Genomic DNA, 22,582 nt, shown 5'->3' with positions numbered 1-22,582 from the left:
TCCTACTCTTCTATCTTCCTTTATGATTCTATGATTTTTAATAGTGTTATATTTTGATTGCCTTCAAAGAAAAACTATGCTTTACATTTCCACCCAACATTTTTGGTTTCAATGTTAAAATTTACATTTCTTTATGTTTATAACATTTAATATTTATATTAAATTCTGAATATACTAATGCTGTAATTGGTATGTAAATCACTTACAACAGCATGAAAGTTTAACAACGAATGTATTTAAATCACTATACCTACACTAGTTTGCTAATGGATGCACAATATAAAAAGAGACCCTTATTTTCAGTCTAATCTACATGAATGCTAAAGACAAGACTTTTGAGGCAAAATTATGTGCCTTTTTATTGAAAATAGGAAAACTTAATGATAAAATCCTATGATTCTTTGCATCAATGAATAATGAGGAAATAATGGTGGAAAATGATGACACATTTAAGGGGCTTTTCTTTGACTCAAATATTCAGAGTAGATTATTAATAAAAAATTATTTCCAGATATTAAGATTTAAAAGTCTGTATCTCAAAGGAAGCATTTGATTTACATTCTTTCTTTCAGTCATCCATCAGAAAAACAAGAAGGATGTAACTAAATATATATAATGAGCTTTTCTTTCTTACATGAAGGATGATTGGTATCATAGCTGGTTTATTAAGAAAAAATAAACAGTCACTATAGGGCATCACAAAATACTGTTTGAAAGATGGAAAAGTGTACCTATGTGCTTTGTATCCATTTTAAAATCTCAGGACTCAGCATTCATGTTAGAGTCATTACTTACTGAAATGATTAATTATTAGAATGTATGAATATCCATATTCAAGGTTTTCATATTTTATTTTTTCTAGTAAAAGTGTTACTAAAGCAATGCCTCATCTTAAAACAGGTCAGTTTTAATTTAGCTTAAAATTGGTAAAACATGATAATTTTACAGAATCCTTAAGAATAACTGTATGACAGTCTTTCCTACCTACTAAGCACTCTTTGGGTTGTTTTGTTGTTGTTGAACTGGGTTGATGAAATTTTGGCACCCCTCCTCATTAGCAGGGTCTCACTAGGTTTACATAACTATTGTTCAGGTCTCCATTCTTTGTACAAAGATTAATGTTTCCTTCCTTGTGAATAAAAGGGAAGGCAGAGTGTAAGTACTGTTGACCTCAGTTTTAAGATAACACCTAAGCTTTTTATTTTATAATACTAAGCCGGCTGGCATATCCATTATATTTGTCACAGAATAACAAATTTTATGAAGGTACCATGTTTTGAGATTCTCTTTTCTTCTACACTTTTAAAAAGGAGGTAATAGATTCAGAAGAAAATACCACATTATTGGAAAGATTTTCATTTAAATATGATTTGAGGCTGGGGCTGTAGCTCAGTGGTTGAGTGCTTGCCTCACATGTGCAAAGCACTGGGTTCAATTCCAGCACCACATATAAATAAATATAATAAAGTTCCATCAACAACTATAAAAATAGTTTAAAATATAAGATTTTAAGACAAAAATCAGAAATGCAAGACTCAGTGATTATAACCTTAAATGTTCTTGTTTTAGCTTCTTTTATGTAGGTTTACAAAGTGATTTAGCATATTTATAGAAAAAAATTTTGAGAAAAGCTCATGATGCATTCAAATTAGAAACTTTATTGTGGTCTTAAAAATTGAAGTTAGAAAATTACCTATTTTAAAGTTAAAACTTTAAAAAATTTTGTCACCTCTAATTGAGGGAAATGCTAAAGACTTAAAATGGTTAAGGCTATTAAGATACTTGGATTTCCAGTTGCTACTATATGACATTTACATTCACTTTCTAATATTGTAGAATATCTCTAAAGATCAAAAATTTCTTTGGATATTTTTAAAGCAAAAGTATTTTAAAAAATAATTTGCTACTGAGTACAGGAAAAAAAAGTATTATTTGGCAAACTGCTGTAACATACTTGTTATAGATAATAGTCAATGAATTATTATGTTTCGATAAAAACTTCTGTCCTAGAAAGAGAACCTAAGACACTTTAGTGTGATCATGCTAAATGTAGTGCTATCAGCTTATAAATATAACCCTGTTATTATATGAAACAGGACAAATTCATGCCATTTCCTAGGAGTTATGTGTATCTCAAATTTCAGTTTTTTGAGGATTGATTTTAAATCTCTATTAAACTTACTTTTTAAATTAAATATATTTCTTAACATCACAAGTCACAGGAAAAACATGCATTGTGCACATATATGTATGTTTATAAATCTATATATACACATACACATACATACACGTATAGCACTGTGCATTTTAGTCAAGTAGTTCACACAGTTATATGTGTGTGTGTGTGTATATATATATATATATATAGCTGTTAATTACTTTTCATGGACTAGAGAGGTTAAAATATCAGTTTTATCTACCAGATCATCACTGTGGGAATGGCATAGGGAGGGACTTCTAGTATAAAACAATATTAAAAATCTACTTTATCCAAAACATTTTATTAGTGTAGCATGAAATTTATCATATTTGTCGCAATGAATTCACAGATCAAGGATTTAGAGCTGCAGGTCCATCTGGAGCTCCAGCCATCAATTTAGGAAACCTTCCATATGACAGATGTGCAGGTGGTTTGGTTTCCCTGTGGTTTAAGGATGCTGAAGAAGATGAGATCAAACCATACTAATCTCTGCATCTTACTGAATGCATTTCACCTTTGTGATTTTTATTTCATATGAGCAGCTTTCATTGGTTTTCCTTTTTGTTTAAAGAGACAAACTGGTCATTATGGCCAACATTAACCTTATTCTCAACAATTATAGGCAAACACAGCAAAACAAAACCAATCATAAGCTTTGTGATGGGCTGAATGTTTGAGTTCGCTGTAAATTCATGTGTTGAAACTCTAATCCTAAGTTTGATGATATTAGGAGTTAGGACCTTTGGGAGGTAATTACGGTTAGATTAGAACTTATAAATGAGATTGCTCTCTACTGTGCAAAGGCCCTGTGAGGACACAACCAGGAAGAGAGAGCCCTTATCATGGAGAGAGAACAAAACTGGAGGACTGACTGATAGTACCCAACTTGAAGATTTACTATAAAACTGTGTATTAAAGACTATTTGGTATTGGTGAAAGAATGGACAAATAGATGAATGCATCAGAATACAGAGACCAGAAATAGAGTTATATAAATATAGTTGATTGATCTTACTAAGGAATAAGGAAATACAATGGGAAAAAGAATCTTTTAGACAAATAGTGCTGAATAGCTGGGTATCCCTTATTGGTGCAGAAGGTGAATTCAGACACAGACCTTATTCCTTCCACAATAATTGAATCAAAATGGATCATAGACCTAAATGTAAAATATAAAATCCCTGGAAGAAAACATAAGCTGAAATCTAGATGGCTTTTGGCTTGAGGATAGTTTTTTAACATATAATACCAAAAGCACAAGGAAATCTCTAAAGAAATTAGCTGGCTTTCATTAAAATAATAATAAAACATCTTTGCTCTGTGAAAGAGCCTGGTAAGAGAACACAAAAATAATTCATAGATTGGGATTAAATATTTGCCAAACATATATCTGATAAAAGGCTATTATCCAACATATAGAAAACTCTTAAATCTCAGCAGTAAGAAAATGAAAACGTGATTTAAAAAATGGGCAAAAATTCTGAACAAACACTTCGTTGCAGTTGTAGAGTTGACAAAAAAGTATGTGAAAATATGCTCAACATCATATGTCATTGGGAAACTGAAAATCAGAACACAAATGAGATACGCAACCTACTTTTAGCATGGCCAAAAACATGAAACACTGGTGACACCAAATGACAGCAAACAAAGATGTGGATGAACAGGAACTCTCATTTGTTTCTGGTGGGAATGCCAAATAGTACAATCATTTTGGAAGAAGTCTGGTATTTTCCTATGAAATCAAACATCCTCTTATCATAAAGTCCAGATATCATATACTTTAGTATCTACCCAAATGAATGGAAAACTTATATCCATACAAAAACCTGCACACAGATAGTTACAGCAGGTTGATTCATAACTGCTGGAACTTGGAAAAATTAGTATGCCCTTCACTAGGTAAATGGATTAATAAAATGGGGCATATTCAGAGAATGAAATATTGTTCCATATGAAAACTCAAATCAAGCTATCAATGGAGACACCAAAATCAGGGGGGAAGCTTGTATACCTACTACTAAGTGAAAAAAAATTGACATTCTGAAAAAGCCTGAACTACAGAGAGTGAAATGATTGGTAGTGGTTAGTGTTAAGAGGAGAGGTTGGGATGGAGATATGGAATGCAGAGGATTTTTAGAGAAATGCAGCTGTTCTGTATGACAGTGTAATGGTAGATACGTGTTGTTACACATTTGTCAAAGCCCAGTTTGTAGCACTAAGAGTGAACTACAGTGGAAAGCATGGACTTTGGCTGATACTAATGTGTCCATGGAGGTTCACTCAGTTATAAAATGTGCCATTTTGAGGCAGAGTATTGATAGGGAAGCTGTGAAGATATAGGGGTATGTGGTATGTAGAATTCTCTGTACTTCAATTTTTCTGTGAATCTAGGACTGCTCTAAAAATTCAAGTCTCTTAAATATTTAACTTAACAAAAGAGAGTGACATCCACAAGGCTGAATGGAAAGCCCCACACCCTCTTTATACTACAGAGATACCACTTAATCATGATGCATGGACCAGTGGGCTTTGTGAGAAATATGGAAACCAGTTAAATGAGTCCTGCATCTCAAGTGAGCATTAAATCAATAACAGAGAGTCCATGGGAAGATCTCTGTCACTGTTTCACCACAGCCCTGGCCCCAGCACAGATTCCTGTGATTGAGAGCAAACTTCACCTCCTGGCTTCTCCCCTGGGTGCAATGGAGAAGGGTAAAATGTTCACTGTTATGATTTTCTTGGTGGTTTATTCTCAGACTAGTTTCTGTCTTGTTTGAATCTAAATCTATATGCTGACAGGAAATGGGTATCAGAATGGGGCCACAGAGAACAAAAATATGTACCGATGGCCACAGATCATGGGAGAAGATAATTCAACATCACCAATTATCAGGGAGAATCAAATCAAAAGATAAATCACTACCAAGCATTAGAGGGCCACTATCAAACAAATGCAAACTAACAAGCGTTGGGAAGGGCCAGGACAAATCTTGCACGCTGTTAGTAGGAAGGTAAAATTGCATAGGCATTCTAGAAAACCATATGGTGGTTCCTCAGAAAAATAAAACTAGAATCGCAGCAACCCACTTTCAGTTATATATCCAGAAGAATCCAAAGTATGATCTTCTTTTAAAATTTTTTTCCTTTTTCTTTTGAAATATACATGACGGTGGAGTATAATTTGACATATTATATATATGTGGAGTCAAACTTATCCTAAGTAGGATTCCATTCTTGTGGTTGGTTTACTGGCCATGTGTTCATATATGAATATGGGAAAATTAGGTCTGATTCATTCTACTGTCTTCTAATCCCACCCCCTTTCCTTTTCTTCATTACCCTTTGTCCAATTAACTTTTGTTCTTCCCCCACCCCTTTATTGTGTGTTAGCATCCACATATCAGGGAGAACATTTGGCCTTTGAACTTTGGGGAATTCGCTTATGTCACTTAGCATGATAGTCTCCAGTTCTATTCATTCACTTGCAAATGCCATAATTCCATTCTTTATGACTGAGTAATATTCCATCATATATCCATTCATCTGTTGAAGGGCACTTGGGTTGGTTCATATAACTATTGTGAATTGAACTGCTATAAACATTGATGTGGCTGCATCACTGTGTATGCTGAATTTAATTCCTTTGGGTGTAAGCCAAGGAATGGGATAACTGGGTCAAATGGTGGTTCTATTCCAAGTTTTTTGAAGAATCTCCATAATGCAAAGCATGATCTTGAGGAGATATTTGCCCACCCCATGTTTATGGTTTTATAGTTGCTATTATCATTATTGTCATTGCTGAAAGGACCCAGCTGTCTACTGACGGATGAGTAAAGAAAATCTAGTATGCACATAGATTGGAATATTATGTTGCCTTAAAACATAAAGGAAATCTCATCACTTGCTGTAGTGTGAATGCTGTGAATTGAATTTTTTTTTCCCCAAAATTAATGTTGAAACCTAACCACTAACGTGATTGTGTAGAATGCCTGACCTTTAAGAGTTAGTTAGGTCATGAAGATGGACCCCTTTTGAGAGGAATTAGTGCCATTATGGAAAGACAGGAAGGAGCTTGTGTTTTCTCTTTTTTCACTTTACTAAGTGAGGATATAAGGAAAAATATTCACATGCAAACCAGGAAGTGGGCCCTCAATAGATAACATTCTTCTGGCACCTTGACCTTGAGTATCCCAGCCTCAAGAACAAGTGGTGAACAATGGCAGAAACTGCTGGTGGTGGGGTCAGCCTCCCAGGCTACAATGATCTGCTACAGCAGCCTGAACTAAGAGGACGGACCTCGAGGATGTCGTCAAAATTAAATGTAGCCAGTCACAAAAGGACAAATACTGTATGCTCTGACACATATCAAGTATTCATTCAAAAGCATAAAAAGAGACATAGGTGGTTTGCAAGGGTGGAGGAGAAGATAGTGGTATCTAGTAGATACAGTCTTAGTTTCCCAGGATAAAGAGGTTATGAAGGTCTGTTGTACAGCATTGTGAATATGTTTAACGTTTAATATTTAAAAATTATTAAGATAGTGAATTTAATGTTATATGGGTTTTAACACCATAAAATAATAATCAGACAACATTCATAGACAATGCAAATTGGTACAGTATAGTATTTGGGTAAGAGTAGTCTCTGGAGGCAATGAGAGAGTAGTGAAAAATGAACAATGGGAAATGGGTTTTATATAACATTTCTCTCTTTTTCTTCATTTTTTTTCTTAGTCTAAGAATCCCAAACAATGCTATGATAACAATTCCTTTTGTCTTTGGGGTGAGGTTGTATCTATAATATTATTTTCTTAAAGATATTTAATGTTTAAAGTGACTCATAAATAGGCACAATTAAAAAACCAGTCTGGAAGTATGAAGATATTATTACACATGAAACATTTATAATCTCTTTTCTTTCAAGTGGGTAGTACTTTGAATTTGCACAAACCTAGTGACACTCAATCTGCTAGACTTCTGTTGCTCTAAAATTACTCTTCTCTGGAGTGAAAAACAATAAAATCAGAGCGAGTAAATTGTATAGTGCAGTCCCCTTCTTAGCCACAGATGATATGTTGTAAAGGTCCCAGTGGATGCCTGAAGTCTCATTACGTACAGAATCCAATATAATCTATATTTTCTTATATACAGATTCAGGGTGACAAGGTGCATTGTCTATTAAGAGGATTTTAAATTATAGTCCTCCCTTTTTCAAATAGTTTTGCAGTTCTGGAATACACACACATATATACATGTGTTTGTGTGTGTGTGTGTTTTATATATATATATATATATATATATATACATATATAAAAAGCTTATAAAAAGTTTTATATATATATATCTACAAAAAGTTTAATTTATCCAATAATGAATAATAACTTAAGCAAAACAAATATTGCAATATGCTTTAATAAAGTATGCTTTAAAAAAAAGTTATGTGAATATGTTTTTTTCTCTCTCTCAAAATACCTTATTACACTGTAAAGTATGAGACTTGAGATGTCACAGTGCCTCGGTGGGGAGATGAAGTGTGGTAAGTGACTCAGGCACTGTGATAGCCTTCGGCTACTAGTGAACTGACCAGTGTCCAAAGAGGGTCATCTGCTTCCAGTGACCCTGATTGTCAAGCCTGAGACAATGTCAATGCTTGCAAGACAGGGATAGACGATCGTGATGATTGGAATCCTCCACAGTTGGAGAATTTTTGCTAAGGTCTTTTTGAAGAACACTGCAATTAGAACTTCTTTCCTTTCTCTTTTATTTTTTTAACCTCCTTAAAGTGTTACTGTGGAGTTGTTAATCCTTTAGTGATCACAGAGATGATTATCATGAAATACTCTGTTAAAAGATTTCATTCCATAACTTTTCCTTTAATATCTGTTCAATATGAAATAATTTAGCTCATTTTGGTTATGTCCACATTGCTGGTTTTGCTTCTCTTCCTGATACTCTTCTCCTCCTCCTGCTCCTGCTCCTCTTTCTTATTCTTCCTCTTGCTCCTCTTCCTCCTCTTCCTTTTTCCTCTGTAAATAACAAGTTCTTCCAATTCCTCATCTGTTAACAGTGCAATGTAGTCTTAAACTTCTTCATTAAGTTTTTTAGCAAATTCTTCTTCACCAATATGTCTTGGTGAATACTTTTCCTAATTTCTCCAGTCATCCCTGAAAACCTTTAAAGCCATTCGTGACTTGACTTCATAAGTACTTCCAGCAGGTATTTACAATTTCTAGTTTTAATTCATTTGTACAGCTTAGATGTGTGTTATTGCATCAGCAGTAATGAGTGATTTTCAGCACTGCATTATGTCCAGACTAGGGTCTTCATCAAATGTTGATCAAATGTATTCAAATACCGAGTTGTGTATGTGGCTCTCACAAATCAGATAATGCCCTGGTGGATGTGGCTGAGGCAGTTAGGTTGTATTTAGAGATAAAAATTAACCTCAAAAATTCCATCTTCATAGCAAACAGATTCAGGATGACCAGGTGCATTGTCTATTATTAATAGAATTTTAAATTCTATTAATAGAATTTCCTCTTTCAAATAATTTTTCCTCTTTCAAATAATTTTTCACTTCTGGAATAAAGAATCGGTAGAACCATTTCACCCAATGCCTGTCATCCATGCTTTCTCCTTATATAGTCAGAATGTGAACAGAGATTGTTTTTTGCTTGAGAACTTGTAGATTCTACACCCTGTACACTGTGTCTGGCTTTATCATACACCCTGCAGCATTGCCGCATAGCACCAGAGGTAATTTCTCCTTCCATTTTTTTATGCCTGTTGTCTCCTGTCTACTTTATTAAATATAGGTCCCTTTGAGCAGCTTTTTCCAGAAGAACTCAGTTTCATCACAATTGAAGGCATGCTTTCGATGGTATCCTTCCTCCTTAATCAACTTCTTCAAGTCTGCCAGAAATGTGGCAACAGTTTCTACATTGACAGATGCATTCTCTCCAGTAATTTTTATATTTATTAATCAAAATCTGTTTCTAAATCTGTGTGACCATCCCCTCCTTGCAGTAAATAACTTGGTCTCTCATTTCAGGGGATTCCTTGCTGAATTCTTTGTGTAGGATAATGCTTTTTGGTATAAAATGGTACTGAGAGTTGGAACACATTTTCTGTTCATGTCTTCCACCCATAAATTTAATACCTTTTTCCATCTTAACTAAGCATGTATTGTGGTCACGTTTTATAATTTGAAGTGGGATTACAAAACTAGCATATGTTTCCTTTTTCTTCTTCACAAGTTCACTGGTAGATTTATTTTTACCATAGTTCTTATCAATCTCAGCAGATTCTTTTTCCCATTATTAAGTTGAGAACTTTTATCTTTTCACATTAAAGAAGTTTCTAACATCTTCTCTTTGCCATGTGCAAATTACAAATGTCCCTATTCTTATGCATTGGTACCATTAGTGAGTAAAATAAGGATTACTTGAATATAAGCATCGTGATAATGTGACAGTCAATCTGATAGCTGACATAGCTACTAAGTTACTAATAGGTGGGTAGTGTATACAGCATGGATACACTGGACAAATGGATGATTCATGTTCCAAGGGGAACAGAGAAAGATGATGCAAATCACCCAAATTCCAAGTCCTATAGACACTGAATGTTTATTGTTTCTCAGGTCTTTGCTCTTACCTCTAAACCATATCTGTTTTGGTTTATTAGTTACCTGAATGAAAGAAATCATATAACTGTTCTCGGTTCCCCATGTCAGTGCTACCTCCAATTCATCCTTCACACTAACACCAGAATAAAATATTTATTGAAATAGAAATTTGATATCTTGATATTTCTCCAAGGTCTCTTGAATTTATTACAGACTCCCAAATTGGTCTCACCTATTTTGACCTGGTAACTGTATATCCTCTAGTTTCATATCCAATGACTCAATCATATACATTCTCATATCACAAGATATCCTCAAGCCAAATTCTCTCAGTGTTATGGAGAAACAGGTCAATGTATTTCTCTGCCATCAAACAGGGTATTTTTTCCTCATTGCCATAAAGAATTAATCAATACTCATCTAACCAGATGAACTTATTTTGTTAGTTTAGGTGCCATCTTGCCAAGAAATCTTAGTCCCATCTGATACATGCTTCTCCTTTGCATTCTTTTAATACATTTCTGATTTTTACTTTTGTTCATTAATTCTGTCTTATTCATCCATTCATCTTTCCTCCATTCATCCATTCATCTGTTTATCCATTCACTTGCCAATGATCGTATAACTACCACACACAATGTTCTAAAAATTGTGCTATGAATACAGGGGTGAAAGGAAAGATGTCATTTTTGCTTCCATGGAGTTATAATTTATGTCAAAAAGTGATCAAATAGAACAGTAATGAAAAATATATTTGACTACTTTGTTCACTAGTCAGAAAAATTTCTTTTGGCAAAGGTGGTATTTTGGATTTAGATTTGTTGCATTTGCCATGTGCTTGGCCCAGATATGTTAGAAATACATGTTTGTCAAACAATTTAATGTATAGATAATCAACTTCTATAAATATTTTCCAACTTCTGTAACTGCAGAAGTTATAAACTTAGTTGTTCCAAACATATAGATGAAGACTTCAGGTTTGTTCTGCAAACTTGAGTCTTAAATATGGGAGAATATTGGGAATAAAAATGAGGAGGTGCGAAATTCATTGCAGCAGTGGAAAAACAGTTTATTTACCTAGTGGATTAGAAGGTTTATTCAGACCTTGACTGTGCTTCTCAATACCAGCATCTAGAACTCTCTTTGTTCCTGCCGATCTTCCATGCCAAGTCTTTGGGGATCACATTTATTTGGGAATGCTCTGAATGCTTTTTTCACATAATTGGAAATCTTCAGTGTGTAAAATCTTTAAAGAAATGGAAGAATACCTGAACAATGCCTCTATATTATTTCTTCAGGTAATTTGCCAGAGGACATTCCATCTCCACCAGAAACTTCTGTGCCGGTAACATTACCTCCACACAACTGCACAGATGATGAATTTGTCTGTCGATCTGATGGTCACTGTGTTGAAAAAATTCAGAAATGTGATTTTAGATATGACTGCCCTGACAAATCAGATGAATTATCCTGTGGTAAGTGAATTCCTAAATTTTGTATTGACTGTAACCATAAAATAGATAAGAAAATGTTAGTATAATCTTAAGCAACAGAGTCTAATGTCATAAAAATTTTCAACATGGCTTAGAGTACTTCTTAATGTGAGATCTATTAATATAAAAATTATAATAGAAGAATTAGCATTCACTTTTCTAGCAGGACCCCAAGCAGGAAAGTGTCTTTAGGTTAATATTTTTTATTCAAAAATATTTATTTTACTGTACTCAACTCAGAGATTACCATTTACTACCCGTTCTTTATCCATTTCCCTTTTTGTATCTAATCCTAATTAAATAGGGACTATTTAGAGAAGAAGCATTGTAATACCCTTCAATTAGATTCATTCATTCAAATTTGGCCATTGCCAAAATGCATATATAACAATGAATACTATATCAATATGTAGAGGTCATAATAAAAACAATTTTAGTACAGATGGGACATATGCTTAAGTTTCTAAATGATGGAAGTAGCACTGTCGCTGCTAATGACTTTCAAAAGGTGGAGTGCACCTCAGGTTTTCTATGGTACACATTTGAATTCATTGAATTAGTTTTTTACTCTAGTAACAGAATTTTAGATAGATAGATGTGTGCTCACATTCAGAGAGAGGGAGAGAAAAAATTTACAAAGCATAGCCAAAGAATTCACTAAGCTTGTCATTTTCTGTAATATTAGAATACAATCATTGGAAGAATCTTAAAAACTTTTAAGGAAACAAAGCAATATCAAACATTGTAAATCACATGGCCTCAAACTTACATAGTTTGAAATTTGCTATAACTACTCTAGAGAGTGAACTAAAATTTTGTTCTATAATATTACTGTATAAAGAAGAACATACTCTTTCAAACTGGAAAGTCATATGAGCACCACAATGCTGTGACAGAAGACTGGTAGACTTCTGTTGCAACAGAATACTTCTGTTGCTGGTAGAAGCCAATTAACATCTCACCTCTGCATATGAGCAGATTATTAGCAAATACAGTTATTCCCATATTGCTGTTACTATCAAGTTTTGAATAAAATAAACCTAGATATTTTTTAAACTCTTCTAGTGATTATACAAACCACTTGTTAATTATTTTAATTGTGCTTACAATTTAGAATATTTTAGAAGTCAAGAGTTAGAAACTGATATAGAGATAGAAATTGACTTTTATTGACATATTTATTGTGACCCACTTTTCTTTTCTTTATTCTGTTCTCTCAAGTTATGGAAGTTTGCACATTTGAAAGAAAACAATTGTGTAGATGGTATCTGCCATTCCAAGAAAATTTACAACAAGATTCAAATATATTCAGGTGGGGACTTGGTAATGGAAACAGTATTCGTCATGGGGAAGAAAACCATAGGCCATCGGTAGATCACACAAAGTAAGTAACCCCATATTTTTTAAAATCTCTTGTAGAAAATATTTATCAAGCAACTTTCAAATTATTGTTGTAGGCCAGTGCTATAAAGATGAATGTTGAAGTTAAAAAATGAGAGCACCAAATGTCTTCTTTCATACAGTATTGAAAAAAATAAAATAAAAAGCAACAAATGTTCTTGTGCATGTCATAGAAACTAGAGAAAAGCATGAATAAGTAAAAAAAAAATAGTTTTTAATTTCACCACACCTTGAAAAGCATTGTTAATGTTTTGCTTAAAAATAGTCTGTTCTTACTCCAGTCAGAATAGCAATCAAGAATACAAATAAAAATAAATTCTGTGAGAATTGTGGGGGAAATTGTACATTCATACATTGTTGGTGGGACTGCAAATTTGTACAACCACTCTGGAAAGCAGTATGGAGATTTCTTAAAAAATTAGGAATGGAAACACCATATGACCCAGCTATTCCACTCCTTGGTATTTATCCAAAAACACTTAAATTTAGCATACTATAGTTACATAGCCACTTCAATATTTATTTATAGCAGCACAATTCACAATACTCAAGTTATGGAACCAGCCCAGATGCCCATCAGTAGAGGAATAGGATAAGAAATCTATATCTATACATATACACAGTGGAGTTTTACTCAGCCTTAAAGGAGAATGAAATTATGACATTTGCCAATAAATAGTTGGAATTGAAGAACACCATGCTAAGTGAAATAAGCCAAACTCAGAAAATCAAGGGTTTAATGTGTTCTCTCATGCAGAAGCTAGAGCAAAACAAGGGAAAATGGGGGGCAGGCACTCAAATATCATAAAGATATAGGAAAAATAAGTGGAGAAGGAGATCTGGAGGGAAAGAAGAAGGGCAGGAAAGGGGATGAAATGAGGAATGAATTGAACAAAATCACTCTGTGTGCAATACAAATACAGCACAGTGAATCCTACTGTTATGTGTATGTATAAATCACCAACTGAAAACAAATGAATAAATGAGTAAAAGGAAGATTAGTAGAGAAGAGGAAGGATAACAGGAGGAGGGAAGAGGAAAGGGAAGTTCAGGAGACACTGGGGACTGAAATGGAATAAAGCAAATTCCATGTATGTATGGTTTAAAAAAATAACCCAGTTATTATATGTGACTATAATGCTCTAAAAAAGGTCTGTTCATCATCCCCTTCTCCAAATGCTTCACTTCTTCTCTTCCATTTCCTTCTCTTCATTCTTGTCTTTTCCTGTTTCAATTCCTTTCCCTCTTTCCCCTTTTACTTTCTTTACTTATTCTTTTATGTGTTTGTTATATACATATGAATACAAGTAAATGTCCAGATTTTATACATAGATGTATGAGTGTATTCTTTCACTTTGTAATAAGTCATGCCATTAAATTTTATCTTCAGCATAATTTGCATTTTACTGTAAGGAGATCAATAATTTACTACTCTGTTCCCAACTGGTGAACATCCTAGTTAAATTTATTTTATCTTAAAATTGTAAAGTTACAGGAAAGAAAACTGCCTACCATGGGAGAAATATTGTTCCAGTGGAGATAAACCCGTGAGTCCAACAGATGATTCTTGCTCTCATAGGGAGACTTTATTAAACCAATAAATATAGAGCATTCCAGATGGAGACAAGTGCTACAGAGAAAAATGGCAACAAGGAAGGGGTTAGTGTGCAACGAATGGATTCTTCTAATGGAGTTCAAATGGAAATGATCTGCAGGAAGACCAGTGTGACTGGGGCAGATAGAGCAAGGACAAACTAGATATCAAATGTAATTTCTTTCTTTATTCACTATTAATTTTTTTGTTAATTTTTTTTTCATTTTTGGATAGGTGTGAATATTTTACAGCTTTGTAGGCATGTTTTGTGTCTTTTAAGGATTAACTCTTTTGTTTTGATTATTTTCCTTTTTATTATGTGTATCACATTTTACACATTTTTATCACAGGGAATACATGCGCATAGTCTAAAAAGTGAAGGAGGAATGAGTCTTATAATGACAAATAACTGTACTTCTTCCAATGACTCCAATTCAATCCAATTTCCTGGAGATATCTTCTTCTTATACATTAAGACTCAATGCATCTATGCTTTTCTAACTTTTATTAGGAACTGGTTATAGGTGACTGGTCCTTATTTACAAAATAATATATAGCCATGTCTTGATTCAAAAACTTTATTTTTTAATTTGTTCTTATTGGTTACACATGACAGTAGAATGCGTTTTGACATATTTTACATACATGGAGTATAGCTTCTCATTCTTCTGGTTGTACATGATATAGCACATAGGAAATTGATAGATATTACATGATTATTGCTTATAATATCTTAGTTTACATTAAAATTAACAAGTGCCTCATTTTTTAAATTTTTCCTTAGATGTTTTATGCACCTAGTATTCTTTTCCCCAACATCAGTGTTATCTTCCACTTGTCCTAATGCATAAGCTCATCTCTCCACTCCCACTTCTTATGGAAGGCCTCTCTGTCAAGGCCTAATCTGCCAACACAGCTGTCTTCCTGGCCCATTTCTTCAGACACTATATGGTGCTGATTCCCTGGTTTCCTAAGCACCATGACTTTCTGTTTCTTGTTTAAGACCTTTCCTTTCTACGTTATCTCCATTTCTTTTTTCCCTCTTTTACTGTTTGTTTGGATGTCTCTCTTGTATATTAGAGACTTTTCCCATTTGTTTGATAATCCTTGGGTCTCCATTAATGTTTAAGAATAAGGCCCTTAAAAGTTAACTTGAAGGTTTATACGTGTGATCCTGATGTAGTCTTCACTGTTGGATGATACATTCATCATGTTTTATCAGATGTCTTCATGGTGATTTTTGAAATATGGATGTTTTCTAATTAATGTAGTTAAATTTGTCATTTCCTAATGTTTTCTTCCTTACTTTCTCTATTTAGAAAATCCTACCTTAAATTATGTAGCTATTTTGTACACACACACACTCTATACATATATATCCCCCATCCACACACTTACATTTAATCTGGTACATTTGAACCTGTTTTCAAGAGTCAGAATCTAAGATACTGATGGAAGTATTGATTCGACTTTGGAAGAAAGATTTTTTTTTTTCTATTTAAAAAGCAAGGATAAAGAACGAGTGGTGTTGACTTAGGAGAATTTATGAGCTAAAAATTTTATACGATATAATATTAAACTACAATTATATCTTCCAATTATTAGTGGAATTTTTTTTTCTAATTTTCCAGCTTCCATCTTTCAAGTTCTCATCTTTCTCTGTTTTGTTTTTCATATGTGGTTTTTATTACCCTTTCCATAACGTTTCCTGTTCATTTTATCTTCACATTTCCACTTAATAATTATTTTAATTTTGGGCTTTGTCCTTTCATTTTGCTTCATATTTATCATTTATTTGGGTCTTTTCTTTCAGATTTCAATAACTGATACTTTCCCCTGTTTCATAGTTCAAAACATTGTTCAGTGCTCAAGTCCTGCAACATCACCCCCTTTTTCATTTGATTCTGATTTCAGGGAAACATTATGGTGGACAACAAAGGGAATCCCCATTCCACAGAGAATCTTTTTAAAATCTCCATACTTTTTACTCCTGTTTACAGTTAAGTTTCCATAACCCCCTTTGAAGCAGTTGCTGCTTCAAAGAAAACTAATGGCATGTATGTTATCCTGTCCCTGATTGCTGTGGCTAAGATAGCCTTGTATTCAATGGAAGTTACAAGATCTTTGCTATCTAGTCATTTTCTTGGGCTGATTTTTTTTTTTTTCCTTTTTTCTAAGTTCTCTTTTTCTATGGTTTTCTTTTATTAAAATGATTCTGGTTTTACCATCATTTGATTTAAATGTTAGCAGCACATCTGTCCAAACTACATACAGTAGCAGGTACTAATACTGCTTTGTTTTAATCATATTTTGTCAGTTGACAGTTGGTATTTTGGAATTTTCATATACCAATTTCCCTTGGGCTGCTTCTGACTCACAGTAAAGCAAATTTCAGAAAGTTTCTATGGCTTATGTAAATAAACCACATCTCATTAATAATCTATATTGCCTTTAAAAAAGAGGTAGGCTGGACTAGGATCTCACATGTAAATGTTGAAGTAGAAATAGATTTAAGTCAGCATGTTATATAAGCCATTAATTTGCTTGAATCTCCCCTCAACCCACCACCTCCAGTAGATGAAAATTCTGGAGGAATCCTAGGCACTAGCATTTCCCATTTGTTGCATTATTTTTAAATGTCTGGTGTTTTATGATTACAGACTAAAAGCCACAAAATTAAACATATTTTAAATAGGAATACTTGGTAGTCAGATAACATTCCATGGATGTGTTCTCCATGACAAATCATGAAGAAGGGAGTGGCTTCTAGGTCTGTATCTCCTCTTGTCTTCCTCTCTCTCCCCTTCTCTCTAGTCAAGAAGTGTTGGTATTTTTTACTTTGTGGTAGGAAATAGTCTTATGTACCTTACATCCTATTCTGTGGCTTAGAGTAAAACTCCAAGCTCAGTTTTCCAAGTTTTGTTTTTTTTATATATTTAATATTTAAAGGCAAGCTATACTAATTTAGAAAATGCTTTTTTCTCTCTGGTGTCTGGCTCTAGAAATTTAAAGCCACATTTTTTTTTTTTTCTAAGCAGCAAAGTTAAAGCCACATTTTTAAAGCCATTGTTTCTAAGAGAGTTTTAAACTCCAGTCTTAAAAATCAAGAAGAATTTATGTCAATTATTTCTTTCTCTTCACACACTGTCTCAGCTTTCCCTAAGGCAAAGACTGCTTCTGGCTCAGGATGGGAAAGATCATTTATAAGCAAGTAGAAGAGGAAAAAGCACATTGGTTAATTTCAAATTATTCTCCCACTTTTAATACTTAACAAAGCAATGTCTGGAAGAGGTACGGTAGGGTAGCAATGTGGAGGGAAATTTTCACTGTGTAATTGAGTCATAGGGTATTAGCATGTGTGTTTTTCATCATGTAAATGAAATGATATAAGCTAAATGGAGTAAAATTTGAAATGACATATTTTTTCCATATTCATACTTTAACGGACTAGCCTTTGAACATCGGAATTGAACTCTGAGTTGTAAAATTAGGGTTGTGTTTTTATTTTTTAGTTGTTTTTTGGGAGAGTGACACCACTCCACACAGCTAGTTCTTTCAATGCCTTATATAAATTAGAAAAGTCATCTCTTCTGTTAAGGGTAGGTAGAGGCAGCACAGAGTTTGATGTGTGGATTCTCCCTGCATCCTGCTCAGCAGGGCCCATATGAGAATGTCTGGCCTTGTGTTTTCCTAATATTGTAATCATGATACATAGAAATGAAAACAGTCTTCAACTGTAATTCAATGAAATAACAAAGCAAAATGCATTTGATGAAGATAACATCAGTTGCAATTTCTATGTCCTCTTGAGATTGGGAATGGATGAATTTTCCATTTCCTGTAAATTATGCGATGAGAGAGAACATTTTATAGAAAAAAAATTTTTCTTAGTATTTTGGAGGGAATAAACCCCATAATCTATTTTAAAAAATAAAAACAGAATGTGTTTGTACCTATTCATGCTCTAGCAACTACTAGGAGAGTTGGCAAAAATAGTAGTTCTCCTCAGCTGAATTTTTTTAAAATTGCTATTTGCACATTACTGAATCAATATAATTAGATCATCCAGCATCTGAGCTTATATAGTTCATTCAAGCTTAAATATGCTTAGAGTACTATAAATTTGGCAGTGTTGTAATTTCATGATTTCAGAATCTTGTACTCGAACTTTCAAAATCAATTTCATTGACCAACTCTTTGGGTCCAGGCATTCTTTCTATAATATTAAGTATATTGGTTCATAGCTAAGTACCATAAGCTTTATGATCATTTTTATTTCATAGAAAAAGCTTTTGTTTAGCCCAGTTTGTTTATTTCTACTGCTGGAGGCCTAAGGAGAACACAGTTTAATGTCCTTGATCCTAAAATCCATTTTATTTGACTAAATGCCTATCATGAGGTTGATGAGATTTCTTAGGGGGAAGAAATCTCCCCCTTAGGCAAAACTAAGTTCTCCAGAGTTCATTATTCACATAGAATGATGTCTACTAGAAAACCTATACATAGTTAGTGATTTCTAACTATGCTCGTAGAATATTTGGACAAAATTTCTCAAGATGTAGATCAAGGACCATAGAAAATTTACACACACACACACACACACACTCATACAAACACACATAAAAATGTATGTATACACACTATCTATATATATATCCACACATAAATGCAGATTCTGAAACACTTGGATCGAAATCTCTGGGAATAGAGTTGGTAATCTATTTTTATTATCATTCCTAGATGGTGAAAGAACATACCTATCCTCAGGAATTTCCATGGCCGGAAGTAGGGCAGGAATGCTTAAAAAGAGTAGCTTTCCCACTTCCCGATGCCAGTTTTGATCAGAGTATATTCATTTTTCTGTAAGTCAAGTTCCTTTTTATTTTGCACTGCTGGGGATTTGAACCCAGGGCTTTGTGCTTGCAAGGCAAACACTCTACCAACTGAGCTATATCTCCAGCCCCACCTTTTTACTTTTTAAGAGCAAAATATTTCAGAAGAAAAAAATTGCTCCAGGGCGACTGCATTTAAAACATAAAATCAAAGTTATATATTGTAAAGTAACTGTTATAATTGGGAAATAGTTTGGGAAAAAATGGTTTAGTCTGAATGAATCTAAAAACTTAATTTCATGATAACTTCTAGTTTACCTCATTCATTATTATACCCAGTGTGTTTTCTCATACTTTTTGCCTATATATTTTCTTATTTCTGCAGTTCTAATTAAAACCACTTTGTCTTTCTTTTGAACTGAAACTAAAACAAACATAGAAATCTTATTGATTATCTGGGGATAACAAATATTTTAACTCTTTGGGATTTCAGGGCTGGATTGCATGCTGTTGAGAAACTTTGGATTGCATGCTGTTGAGAAACTTATTTGATGAGCTGTCATTCGAAATTGCTAGGCAGATGAGAACATAATTTCTTAAATTTTCTTCTTTGAGAAGCACAGATATTCAGATATTTCTTTGTGTTTCATCATGCTAATCATTATTTTTCAGGGGCAAATGAGGCCTAGTCCCCACCTCCACAAGTGTACCTATATCCCTATCTATATTGTATGTTTGAACATTCTTGACATCGTAAACTAAAAGTCACATAAAAATGCAAACTGTATCTGTGTGATAACTCTGTATATCATCTATCTAGTGTTGAATATTAATATGGATATTAATATGGGTATTCAGTAAACTGATAATAGTGTAATATTTTCTGCTCTGTTAGAATAACAATTTTTATAACTTTAATCCTTTAGAGATCATTACCAGATTTACTGTCTGCATAGAACCTTCTTTAGTAAGAAAATTAACTCCTATTTTATAGATCAATTTAGTTGCCTTTATATTCTCCCAACAAAATATCTGACAGATCCAAATTTTTTAATTGAAAAAATGGTTAAATACCAGTTTTTATTGTTTTACTGAAATAAATATTAAAGTTAAAGTTGTCAAATCCCAATTAAGTGTAGACATCTTTTTTAAACTGTTTTAATACTTGCAGGCAAATGGCATTCTAACTAAATTACCACAGACTGAATGTAGGCCATTGATTATACCTCTAAGAAACAAGAAAAATGCCATTATTTTAGACTGACCTGGAGTTAAGAACTTATTTTCTACATTTTTACACATAACAGTAATTCAATAGTAATCATTAATTAAATGAATTAAATTGCAAGTTTTAATTTTATTCAAAAATGTTTAGCTTACAAGTAGTTTTTAAAAATGGTTTAGAATGACTCGAATTTAAGACTACATACCTCTTCTAAAATAACACAGAAGAGTGATTAAGTAGCATATTTGCTAGAAGGTAAAGTTTAAGAAAACATTCAAAATATGTAACTTCATGTTATGTTGCTAAAGATACAGCCACTTTTGATTATATAATAAAATTATAACTTTTATATCAGTCACATTGCATTAAAAAATGTAAAAATTTGTTTAATTGTGTAAATTTTTAAAATGCTTTTCCTGTGACCCACATCACCAAGAAGTGAGTTTATTCTAGGTCATAGATAGAAAGAAATATTTTGGTTACACAAAATTGGGAGAGAAACATTCCTCAACTACATAAAGGCAAATGCCCTTTACCTTAATTATCTTTATTGAGACAAGAATTTGAAAGTATGAACATGCTGTATCCCATATGAATCATTTTTATACCATCAGTATGACCTTCTGATACAGTGATTGATACATATACATCAGTTCCTCAAATCTTTATTGCCCTGAAGGCTGTGGTAATCGCAATTAGCATTACAGTTTGTTCTTATATTAAGCATTCGTTTCCTGAACCACTGAGAAGAGAAAGCTTCATTAGACATGGAGCCAGCACATACATGAATAGCCATGTAGTGCTCGGTAGAAAGTCTCCCTTGCTCAAAGAATGGGCCCCCAGGCAACAACCTAGCAGAGGTACACGCTTACTTGTGTCTATGTTTTTTTTTTTTTTTTTTTTTTTTTGCAGTGCTGGGGATCAAACCCAGGGCCTTGTGCTTACAAGGCAAGCACTCTACCGACTGAGCTATCTCCCCAGCCCACTTGTGTCTATCTTAAATAATATGTGCTTTGGATTTTATTGAATAACACACATTAATTAAATAATGTCATGGTTAAAGGCCAGATGTTGATTCCTTTAATAATTTCTTAACTCTTAAGTTGCTAAAATCCTTTTTTTTAACCACAAAAGGAGAAATTCATTTTCATTGTTTGAAAATATTTAAATATAGCTAAGAAAGAAAAGCAGTAACAATACCCATAATCCTAATACTATGACAAACATTGTACATATATGCAGATGTATTTTTCAATAGAAATGCTTATACTGACTGCATTATTTTCTAACCTGCTTTTAATTTAATATACAATCTGCAATTCACTATTCAGCAATACTTTTTAATGGGCCAATAGTATTTCATTAAATGCAGGTACCATAATGAATAATTCAGTTCTTCACTGTTCATAAATTGACTTTGGTGATGACCAATTTCAATCAGTTTTCAGTGAATAACATGTGGCTTTGCCCACTTACCAGATTATATACTAAGAGGAAAGAAAACACATGAAGTACAATTTTTATGTTAATTATCATCCTTATTTTAAGATTTTAAATTCATAAATTTAAATGTACTATTTTTACTAGCAGTATATGACAGTCTGTTTTTCTTGTATGTTTTATAACACATATTTCAATATTTTTCACGTTTTATAATTTGATAAGTTAAAATAGCATCCAATTCTGTATTTTTAAATTTCTTGGTACTAATGATGTTTACTTGTTGTTTTCTCTGTACCTTTTCTAACTGTATTTTTGTGACTGTGTTTCCTGATTGCACACCCTAGCTTGATTTGAAGCATATGGTACTTTTTTTTTTCTCATTGATTTATAAAATCTTTTAAGGCACAGTAATTGTATAAATCTATCATGAAAAAGATTTTCCCCAAGTTTTTATTGGCTTTTTGTTACCATTTGTCCTATTTTGTCATGTCTCAAAATTCCTAAGTTACACACCATTGTCTGCCAACTTCATTTTTATTGTTTACCTTTTTTGTGCTTAGACATTCACCATTCTAAGTATATCTAAAGTTTGCCTTCATTTTCTACTGTATTTCAATAGTTTTGATATGTTGCAATTATATCTTCATTTCACCTGGTAATTTAATATGTTAAAATGATTATGGGAAAAAGAATGTCATTTGGGTTAATAATAAACCAGTTGATTTAATATATTTTTAATGTTTACTGCATTTTAGTTATGTATGA

At 33.0% G+C, this 22,582-nt stretch overlaps 1 protein-coding gene across 1 annotated transcript in view; it reads left to right on the top strand.

Annotated features, from left to right (window-relative positions):
- The window catches only part of MALRD1 (MAM and LDL receptor class A domain containing 1), a gene marked incomplete at its 5' end in the record, with an annotated part of 672,621 nt that overhangs the window by 214,678 nt on the left and 435,361 nt on the right, over positions 1-22,582 (top strand). The window contains 2 exons of the mRNA XM_079107637.1: positions 11,128-11,304; positions 12,544-12,706. Of these exons, the coding sequence (XP_078963763.1) occupies positions 11,128-11,304; positions 12,544-12,706 (340 nt within the window). The remainder of the gene's footprint in view (positions 1-11,127; positions 11,305-12,543; positions 12,707-22,582) is intronic.

This window comes from Sciurus vulgaris (assembly GCF_902686455.1).
Source record: "Sciurus vulgaris genome assembly, chromosome: 12".
NCBI classification, from domain to species: Eukaryota; Metazoa; Chordata; class Mammalia; order Rodentia; family Sciuridae; genus Sciurus; species Sciurus vulgaris.
This window is presented reverse-complemented; position numbering and strand designations above follow the sequence as displayed.